Raw genomic sequence first — 10,871 nt, 5'->3', positions numbered from 1 at the left:
CTGAAGGCTTCAGTATTGCAAAACATTTCATGTCCTATAGCGCCCGCTCTTTGCTATAGTAATAATGTAAAAAAAAAGCACATTGCTGTTTTCTAGCGGACAGCGCGAAAGAAGTAGATAAGCACCAAACATCACACGCAAAGGCAAGGCTATCCGCTGGTGCAAGGGAGATGACTTGCCGCTTTCCACGACATGATACTGCCGCTACGCGCCTACGTTCAAATTTCGTCACTTCCTCGCCACGGGAAGTTCCGGTCTGACGTACCAGAGCGCCCGCTTTGTGATTTCTGAATCTTTCGGGAGTTCTGAAAAATAGGTATGCCATAAATTGGCACGCACTACAGCTTTGTGATATAAACACGTGTCCTCAAGTCAATAATTAAAGTTAATTAACGAGTGTTCATTAGTGACGTCAACGTCATTTTAGCTGCTGGACAGTATTTCCGCCTCGACATAGAGTTGATGTGCGAAAACGACAGGAGCCTGACTCACAGAATTTTTATAAAAAATCTGTATTGTCTAAAAAAAAGTCACAGTTTCGCCGCAACGGCGAAGCAATGAATGCGATAGCAACAAATTGGAATGTAACGCGAAGAACGGGAAGCAGCTCGAAATTGTCAGCGTGTCGCTCGAGCCCAAAGGACGCACGAAAAGAACGCACACAGGACGAGCGCGAACTATCATGCGTCACAGCTCGATACTTGAAGCGCACTGCTGAAACGTAAAGCAGGACGCACGAAGCAGGAAAGCAGGACGAGCGCGAACTAAACGTCGCAGTTGTTACTTATTTCTGTTTGAACAGCGCGCTCCTTTCGCAAACGTGGCCGCTGCAGCGAGCGAAGTGACCTTCGTACGCTCTGTGACTTCAGCGCGGACATCGCGGGGAAAGCACAAGACATACAACCCCCCGCTCTACCCCGCGCCCGCCCCCCTTCTTTCCTTGAGATAAGCGCACGAAGGCGATCACGACCTGTAGGGCAAAGAGCATAGAAACGCTTATAAGCGCTTGCCGTCTCCGAGTCCGGCCAGCGGTAAAGGGTGTGTATATAACGCTCGCCGTTAGCTACATGGACGATCTGCGTTTCGTGGCGTAGTGGCTAGTGTCACGCGCTGCCGAGCGAGAGGTCCCTGGTTGGATTCCGCACTTCGGAAGCATTTTAGATGCGAAGCATCTTATGGCGGAGTTCAAACCTATGGTGGTGGTGTGCGGCGTGACCACCCTTACTGCGCATGCGCGAACCCTGTCCACACACCTCCTCTCCCACTCCCCCCACTTTCCCCCTCTCACATCCCCCTCTTCACTCGCTTTCTCCCACTTTCCCCCTCTCCTCTCCCCGTCTGAAACGCGAGCTGAAGTGACGCAACGCAGTAGCGACAAGAAACTGAACCGTTTATTGCTTGGCACTGGGCCTTTTTATCCTGAAACCCACGTGAGTCTAGAACACGAGCTGTGGTCGATTACATCGTGACTTGCTGACAGGTGATAAGGAACTCGGGCCGTTGAGTGCGGTTTATCGACGACGCTGCACTCCTTCCCCCTTCAAAAGCCCAGTCGTTCCGGAGGGCGTCTTGTTCGCGTTGATCGGCGGAGTTGAGTTGGAACTGCCTCCGGCGCCCATGTTTCTTGAGTCGAGCCGGGCGACCGAGGGGCCGCTGGACTGAAGTTCAGCGTTGCACTTGCTTCTTGAGCGTCTGCGTCGGGCTGTGGTTCCGCTAAGCTGGAGCCGAGCCTTGATTCCTTTTTTTCTGGTGTGGCTAACGCCCGCCGTGCCCTCAACTGGTCTACATGACGGCGCTGGGTTCCCAGGGGTGTCTCAACCTTTACCATCCGATTCCCTTCCGTCGCTATCACAGTCCCTGGCAGCCATTTTCGCCCTCGTTGAAAATGGCGGGACCAGACGGGCTTTCCGGGTGGGAACAGTGGTGGTGCTTTGGTCGACGAAGGCTGGATCGTGTCGGCCCCTGCAGGCACCTCGCCTTCTGGAAAGTGGGCGGACAGCCTTGTCCGGGGCTCGAATCCCAAGAGCAGTTGTGCTGGCGATTTGCCACTCTCGAGGGGTGTAGATCTGTAACGGAAAAGAAAACGAGACAACTTTTCTTGCAGTGTGCCGCGCTTGTTTTTCTTGAGGCCCTCTTTTATTGTTCGCACCGCCCGCTCCGCTAATCCATTGGACTGTGGGTGGTATGGCGCCGTCCTGACATGGCGTATGTTATTTTCATGCATGAACTGTGCCATCATTGCGCTCGAGAACTGGGGGCCGTTGTCAGACACCAGACAATGCGGGATACCAAACCGAGAAAAACTTTCCCTCAGTAATTGAATTGTTGCGTCTGTGGTAGCCGTTTTCAGCGGCGTTGCCTCTATCCACTTCGTTTCCGCGTCAACTAGGACGAAAATTAGGTACCCGTCAACAGGTCCTGCAAAATCCATGTGCACTCGATACCACCGCCTTCCTGTCCTAGGCCACGGGGAAGGTACTTGGGCCGCAGGCATTGACCACCCCTGCACACATTGGGGACAAGTTTGCACCAACCTTTCAATGTCTTTGTCTAATCCAGGGTACCAGAATAGCGTACGAGCGAGCCTCTTCATGGCGCCAACACCTGGGTGGGTATCGTGTAGCTCGTTGAGTAGGCACTGCCGGGCTGCCTCCGGCACGACCACACGATGACCCCAGTAAACGAGGTCATGGCTCGCGACGAGTTCGTGTCGGCGTGTGAAGTACGGCTGCAGATGTTGCTGCTTCCCCGCAAGATGCGATGGCCAGCCCTGCTCGATCCATTCCCGGACTTGCCGAAGTGCGCTGTCCTCCTGGGTCAAAGCAATCATTTGGTTAGAAGGAAGGGCACTTGCATCCAAACTTTGCGTATAAAGTACATATTCCATGACTTCTTGACTTCCGCGTTCCTGGTCCCCTGGCAAAGTCAAGCGACTGAGGGCGTCCGCGTTAGCGTTGTGTGTTCCCTTGCGGTATTCTAGATTGTATTGGTAAGCTGATAGAAGAAGCGCCCATCGCTGAATTCGAGCTGCCGCCATCTGCGGAATCGGCTTGTTGGGGTCGAAAAGCCCGGTGAGGGGCTTATGATCTGTCACCAACGTGAAACGGTTGCCCAGCAAGAAATCGCGGAACTTACAAATTCCAAATACCAAGGCCAGCGCTTCCTTCTCGATTTGGGAATAATTGCGTTCTGCTGACGTCAGCGTTCTCGAACGAAATGCTATCGGGTGGTCCACGCCATCAATGCGGTGTGATAATACTGCACCTAAGCCGTCTGCTGACGCATCACATTCCAGCCGCAACTCCTTCTGCGGATCATAGTGGACCAGAAAATTTGCCTTTAACAAGGCGCGCTTTGCTTCCTGGAAGGCTTTTTGATGCTATTCTTTCCAGTGCCAGCGTTGTCCCTTGACCAGTAACCGATAGAGCGGAGCCAGGATCGTGGCCAAATTAGGCAAAAATTTTGAGTAATATGTTATGAGCCCCAGAAAGGACTTCAGTTGGCTCACCGATTCTGGCTTTGGTGCAGCTGTTACGGCTTCGAGGTTGTCGCGCAGTGGATGAAGTCCGGTTGCATCAATCTTGTGCCCCAGAAACTGCACTTCTTTTTCTCGGAACCGACATTTGGCCTTGTTCAGTTGGAGGCCACTGTCGCGAAGTCTCTGGAACACTTGTCGAAGTGTTGACGTGTCCTGTTGCTTCTCGGCGATTATGATGTCGTCCAGGTACACACGTACTCTTGGTAAGTCCCTTAATAACGACTCAATGCGCCGCTGGAACAGTGCGGGAGCCGACGAGATGCCGAAGGCTAGTCGGTTGTACGAGTACAAGCCCTGGTGCGTGTTGATGACAGTCATTTCCTTCGCTTCTTCATCAAGTGGCAGCTGATTGTAGGCATTTCTCAGATCCAGTGTGGTGAATACTTCTCCCCCGTAGAGCGCGGCAAAAATGTCGTCCACTTTAGGCAAAGGGTACTGCTCCAGGTGAGTAGCTGGATTCACGGTGAGCTTAAAATCGCCACACAGCCTGATGTCTCCATTTTTCTTCACCACAGGTACGACAGGAGCAGCCCATTCGGAAACGCTCACCGGCGACAGGACGCCTTGCTGAACGAGGCGGTCGATTTCGGCTGACACTGCTTTGCGAAGCGCGAACGGCACCGGACGGGCCTTCAAAAACCGCGGCACCGCTCCTTCTTTCTTGTACAGCTTCACGGGCGGGCCTTTGCAGCAGCCAAGTCGATCTTCAAACAAGTCTGCGAACTCTTCCACCAGCATTTTTAGGTCATCTTCTGCCTGCAGCGCATAGACACTTGGTAGAGCCCTTTCTTCCAAGAGTGACAAGCCCGCTTCGCGGAAAGCTTGAATTGTATCTCTACCGCACAGTAGTGGCCCATCACAATCGACTACCACGAGCGAACTGTCCACTCGTGTTTTGTCGTGTTCCACACTCATGGCGACTCTGCCTAACACTGGAAGAGGACCGAGGAAGCAAGATAACCGAAGTGGCGTCTTTTCTAGTCTAGGCCACCACTTACGGTTATTCCTGAAGACGTTTTTTGGAATAACGCTGAAGGATGAACCCGTGTCGATCAGCATCCGCAGTGTCCTGCCACCCCAGACCAAGTTCCGTTCCATTGGTCGCATTCCTGCCTGGTCAACGTTGTTCTGGGCGGATAGGGCGAAAAGCATTTCTTCTTTACTGTCCTCACCCTCAGACAGCTCGCTGAGCGCGTACGATCCCCCCTACCGGCCGCCGCGCCGGCGCTGGCACATCCTTGCCAGGTGTCCTTTAGTGCCGCACTTTCGGCACACCTTACCGACATGCTGGCATTCGTGTTCCGAGCGACTTGAGCCGCATCTCCAGCACGAATGGTGTGGTTCTTCCGAGTCGTGCCCGCTGCCTCTCTTTCGCCCGCTGCTACGTCGCCTTTGGACAAGGAGCACGTCACCCGCATCGTTCCTGCAGTCCGTATCTTTCATAGAACGTACGTTCCGGTCAGCTGTTTCTGACGACATTGCGAATTCCTCAGCTTCCTGCAGAGTCAGCTTTCTTTGCGTCAGCAGGAAACGCCTGGCCTCGTCGTCCCGGATACCGCAGACTATCCGGTCACGCAACATTCTGTCCAGAAAGCTGCCGAAGTTGCAGTCTTTTGCAAGGCGTCGCAAGTCCGCCACAAAATCTTTGACCGCCTCATTGTCTCCTTGCCTCCGCACAAAAAATGCGTGACTTGCCGCAGTCTCGTTCACTTGCGGGCTGTAGTGTTCTTCTAACACCTTTACCACATCTTCGTACGTTAGGCTGTTGACGGGCGTCGACGGACATCGTCCCTGCAGGACTCGAACCACGCTGTCACTGAGCGATGCTACCAAAAGTGCTCGACGCTTCGAAGAATCCGTGATATCATTGCCTTCGAAGTATGCCTCGAGACGCACGCGGTAGGCATCCCAACTGCTTGCTGTCTCGTCAAACTCCGGCGGCCTCGATCCCATCTTCGTCGCCACTGAAGTGACGCCATGCCGACATGCCGAAACGCTGCTTCGCATCGCCTCATGCGTGGTCCCCTTTAGCGGGAGATGGCGTGATTTTTCTGAATTATTTTTCTTTGGGGCTTATATATATATATATATATATATATATATATATATATATATATATATATATATATATATATATATATATATATATATATATATACACTTATACATATACGGTGCATGACGGCGAGGGGCACGGACAAAAACCAGCCGAGACTGTCCATATAATTGCTGTCGCAATAAAAAACACCCTGTATGTAGCATATTACCACACGATAAGCACTATAGTCGGTGCGTAAAATGCTCGTCCTATAGCGGCCGCTCTTTTCTATGACATAAAGGTTAAGAAGAAGCAATCAAAACTGCAACACAGAGTCGTGTGCTGAGACTATATAGAGGCGAGGCACCGCTGCACTGGCTGCCGTCATCCGGATTTTCTTGTCATGTTTGTTTCTTCCAAAAAATCTTTCGTACTGTTAATCTGTTATTCGCACGTACCTCAGCGTCAATCTCGCCAGTCGTCTTTAGATGCAGTAGAAGCTTGTGATTGTACCACTTTCGAAGTATACCGAAGTGGCAGGCGCTAGGAGTGTTTATCGCGTACCATCGTTTCGGCAGCGGAAAGTTGCACCGCGGCACGCGTTTCTTGCATTGCTCGGATACACCATGCATATCGCCTAAGGATCACCACACTCGCCGATTTTTTGGGAACTACTTGCTTTGCAGCACGGAGGCATGCAAAAGAAAAAAGCGCAGTGCGGCCTCTTGGGCGCGCGGAGCTTATATTGATTCTCTAGGTTGCTACCGACTACAGGAAGGCTCGTCAGTTCCCCACCGTATTACCTTGTGTGCGTGAAACTTGGTTAAATTCACCCATCATCGATTCCGACATCGTCTCAATCTTCACCGACGCGACACCGTCGCTCAAGACAGAAGCTATAAATAATAATATCTGCGGTTTTACGTCCCAAAACCACGATATGATTATGAGGGACGCCGTAGTGGAGGGCTCCGGAGATTTAGACCATGTGGTGTTCTTTAACGAGCTCTGACATCGCACGGTACACGGGCGTTTAGCATTTCGTCTCCATCGAAATGCGACCGCCGCGGCCGGGATCGAACCCGCGACTTTCGGGTCAGCAGCCGAGCACCGCAACCACTGTGCCACCGAGGCGGACCAAGATAGCACCAAGGCACGTGGCAGTGGTGTACTAATCAATATACCGTATTTACACGATTGTAAGTCAACTCGAATGTAGGTCGACCCCCTCCCCCAAATAGCACGGCAAAAAAAAAAAAAAAAAGAAATACGTGATCGCATCTCATAGAAATTTATTTACGTAGTCGCTGGACTGACTACACGTTGACTGTCTCCATAGTTGGAGTCAGCGCCCGTTCTGTCTCACACTTCTATGTCCTGTCCTCGCAAAATGTAGTACTGGAATATTTTCTAAGTTGGAATATATAATCAACTAGCCCCACAACGTGTTTTGTAAAGTCAAAGGTGGATTCACGGCAGTGCTCAACAGCTATGCACGGAAGCTAGCTTCGCGGTAATTCGCGGGGATCATTCTTAAAATTTTCCGCCAATCGTCGCTGAGACAGTGCGGGTTATACGCGAGAAAATGCGGTATATGTTGTAGGTAGAGTCGGATTGCAAACTTAATGTCGTAACCATGCCACAGAATCCCTGATTTCTCGTTTTCCCCGCCGTAACTGGTATTACTACTTTCTGTTTCGATTGTAAGTTGACCCCCCCCCCCACCCCAACTTCTGATTTCAAATTTAGATAAAATGGCTCGACCTACAATCGTGTAAATACGGTATGCCCCGTGCTCGGTTGTACAACAGAAAACATAGTAGAATTACTAAACTGAATTCCGGGGTTTCACGAGCCATAATAAGAATATGGTTTTGAGGCGCGCCTTAGTAGGGGACTCCGGATTAATTTTGACCACCTGGGGTTCTTTAACGTACATCTAAATCTAAATACTCTGGTAATTAAAAAAAATTCCGGCAGAAATTAGCTGGGGCACAGTTATACATGGGCACTTGGTCGTTTCTATAGTGAACTATAGAAATGTTCTAGTTCTAGAACTAGAACTAGAACAACATTTTTCGGTTCACTTTATACAGGGTGTTTTTTACACAATACAGATTAAATAAAAATTCTATGACAGTCACGCATCAGTCGTTTTCGCACACGTACTGGAAATACTTTGCCGCAACTGAAAAGACATTGACGATACTAATTAACAAAAACTCGTTAATTAACCTTCTTAAATTATTGACTTGAGGTCAGTTGTTTATATTAGAAAGTTGTAGTGCGTGCCAACCTATGGCATGCCCATTTTTTAGAGATCACGAAAGTTGCGCGTAATTCGAGATATTCACCATCAAATTTAAACCCTTTGTATCCTACGGCCAATCCAGTTGCGCAAGTAAATATTTTTTTGCGAATATGCAATAGCAATACATCACGAAAGTTGCGCGTAATTCGAGATATTCACCATCAAATTTAAACCCTTTGTATCCTACGGCCAATCCAGTTGCGCAAGTAAATATTTTTTTGCGAATATGCAATGGCAATACATGCGAAAGTGGGAATAAACCGAAAACCTGGAAGATAGTTCTAGAAGAAAACAAGTGTCCACATATGTGGACACTGGGCACACCAGTTACACGAGGTACATCATCCTTCCGCATCGCACATGGGAACTTTGCTTGCCGATGGCTCTGTTTCAACACATTAATCATTGTCATCATCACTACTTACCACAATCAACGCCTTCATCATCAGTTCAACGCGTTCATAATTAATATCATCATCATCACAAACGGTCACGTGGCCGCTTGCTGACGGCTCTGATTCAACACTTTCACCACCGTCGTTCATTATTGCCGTCATCATCGCGTTAATCCTCATGTTCGACGCTTTCATCATCACCATCATTATCACCATTCAAGGCCCATATGCTTGCCCACAGCTCTACTTCAACGTGTTCGTCATCATCTTTATCGTCGTTGATCATCATTGTCAACTTGTACTGAATGCTCTCATCGTCAGCAGTAGCATTGTTCAAGAGGCATTTGCTTGTTGATGGCTCTGCTTCAACGCGATAATTATCGGTGGTCTCCAAATCGGAGCATTCGCTTCCGCTTCTCAGCGCGAAAATTATGGCACGTATGTCTTCGTCGCTTAATCCACGTCCCGAATAAAGCAAATAAATTCTAAACGTAACTTCTAAAAGGCGTGTTTAGCTATATTACAAATAATGTTTTGTGCAGAGCCGAACGGCAACGAAGCTACCATGCACGAACTCGGTATGCCTGGCGTCCACAAACGTGGACGCCGTAGCGACAACTCAACTTAAAAAACTTTGGTCGCTCACAGTGCAACAAAACTCACACAAATACAAGATAAACACGTCCTTTTCTCAAATAAAGCCGAATAATTTAAAAAGTCTTGCGAATTTAGAGTGAACTTTAGAGGCATACACCTCTACAGGCGACTTGAGAAGAACGCCATTGTTCTGTGCGCATTTACCGCTGTTTGTTCACAGAAGTTGACACATATTTAGGAAGTGCTGAAGTAATGCCAACATTTCAAATCGATTTTTAAGGCTAGGCGTTGGCTAGTCTGATCCCACTTCACTGATATGTTTTATCCGCATATATGGACGCTGGGATACGTTAAGGGCGAAATCGAAACTGATCGCGCCCGGCGCTCAGAATACGCGGCTTCTCTGTTACGTCATACCGGAACTGCAAAAAGGCCACTGGCGCTTTGAGATTTCGAGAAATAGGTCCCTGGTAATTATTGCGGAGCAACGAAATTCAACCAAATTCACCGGCGATACCGAAACCGAAGCTCCGATGAGCGCAACTAGCAAATGCCCACAATAATGTCACTGTTCACGACGGCTACTGCGGTGATGTTAGTCAACGTACGTGCGCCATACGTGCTAATCGCAAACGAAGCGCGCACAACCACGAAGCGAAGTCCATCGATGGTTGGTACAACGACGCTCGCCCATTCTGGACGTGTCGGAATAGTATACATCGCTCTTCCGAGTGTCGGTTTCGTCGGCGAAATTTGTGAGATTCCATTACTCGCTAACAATTGCCAGTGGCGGCTTTTGTGAAATCTGATAGCGGCAACAGGCTCGTCGCAGGAAGGGCTGCAATTTTCTCGTTTGACCCGACCACCTGTCTCCACTAATTAAAAAACTGAATTTCTCTAATTCCTGTCGTAATTCCTCTTCTCAGCTTAAGATGCCTGCAGCCACAGAACAAGTAATTATGAAGGAATAGTGAAAACAGCTCATTTTCCTTATTTCTGAGGCTTTTCCGACACATTTCTTGAAACACCCTGTATACGAACAATATACATACTAAAGGAAGCCCTCCCCCCCTCCCCCCCTCCCCCCTTCTAAGTCGAAATTCTGAATAAACCCCAGGTGCTGTCGTCATGCTGTCCCGCCATCGAAAGCGAATGCGCCGCTGGTGCACAGAGGTTAGATGGTCTCTGAAGTCGCGCAGCTAGTGCTCTTGTCTGCAAAAACGATAGCGTGAAGTGTACGAACAATAAACGCTGCCCCCTAGAATCTCGAGGTGGCAGAGCCAGGACAGCGATGCTCGTTCTGCTGCATAATAAGCGTGTAGTAGCGCTCCTGCAGAGCTGGTACACGCGTGTATTCCTTGGCATGAGCGCATGAACAGAAAATGTCAACGACATCTATAATCGTCATTAAAATACAGTTGACAATATTACGCATACTTAATATTTGCCTAGGCACTGACTAATGCCGACGGTTTTCCGTCGGTCTCATCTCGTTCGCAAATCGAACTTCGAGGCCGCCTTCGTCACTGGGTCATTGTTATAGATGCCTGGTGGCTGCAAGGGTGCTGTCCCCTCTGGCAGCAGCAGTCGCCTTGCGTGCTAGAACGCCATCCAAGCAGTTGCAGTGCAAAGCTAAACATTGCTGTCACTATCATCGCGTCGCGTTATTGGTGAAACAATGTATCTAAAGACATTTCATTTTCTATTCATTCCGTCGTTAAGCAAGGATTACTTTTTGAGACACAGTAGCACATACCCATAGTATATGTGATTGCAACAAGAATGGTCGCAGAGCACAAAGAAAACGGCCATAAAAGAGAAATCAAGTAGACAAAGAATGTTTCGAACATAATGGACTGTTCCGGTATATACACATGTTAGATCAGCGCACTTTAGAGATACGAGCCAAAATTATATGTAGGAGGTTTGTGTAGTTCATGTTTATATGTAGGAGGTTTATGAGGTTCATGTTTTATACGCAAAATGCAGGTG

General features: G+C 49.1%; 1 protein-coding gene across 2 annotated transcripts; it reads right to left on the bottom strand.

The window, feature by feature from the left end:
* Window positions 1-1,384: 1,384 nt before the first annotated feature.
* Window positions 1,385-4,571, bottom strand: LOC125756837 (uncharacterized protein K02A2.6-like). Of its 2 annotated transcripts, XM_049411807.1 has the most exons (3): window positions 3,509-4,571; window positions 2,535-2,812; window positions 1,385-2,066 (listed from the first exon to the last, which is right to left on the bottom strand). In XM_049411807.1, exons 1-3 carry the CDS (start codon window positions 4,451-4,453, stop codon window positions 1,541-1,543), a joined length of 1,749 nt encoding a protein of 582 aa, XP_049267764.1. In that variant the 5' UTR covers window positions 4,454-4,571; the 3' UTR covers window positions 1,385-1,540. The 2 variants fall into 2 exon arrangements, with proteins under 2 accessions (XP_049267764.1, XP_049267760.1); XM_049411803.1 differs by having other exon boundaries at window positions 1,390-2,812; window positions 3,509-4,544.
* Between the last annotated feature and the right edge of the window lie 6,300 nt (window positions 4,572-10,871).

Source organism: Rhipicephalus sanguineus, chromosome 1, assembly GCF_013339695.2.
Source record: "Rhipicephalus sanguineus isolate Rsan-2018 chromosome 1, BIME_Rsan_1.4, whole genome shotgun sequence".
NCBI lineage: Eukaryota > Metazoa > Arthropoda > Arachnida > Ixodida > Ixodidae > Rhipicephalus > Rhipicephalus sanguineus.
Note: the sequence above shows the minus strand (reverse complement) of the source record. Positions and strands in the feature narration are given on the sequence as shown.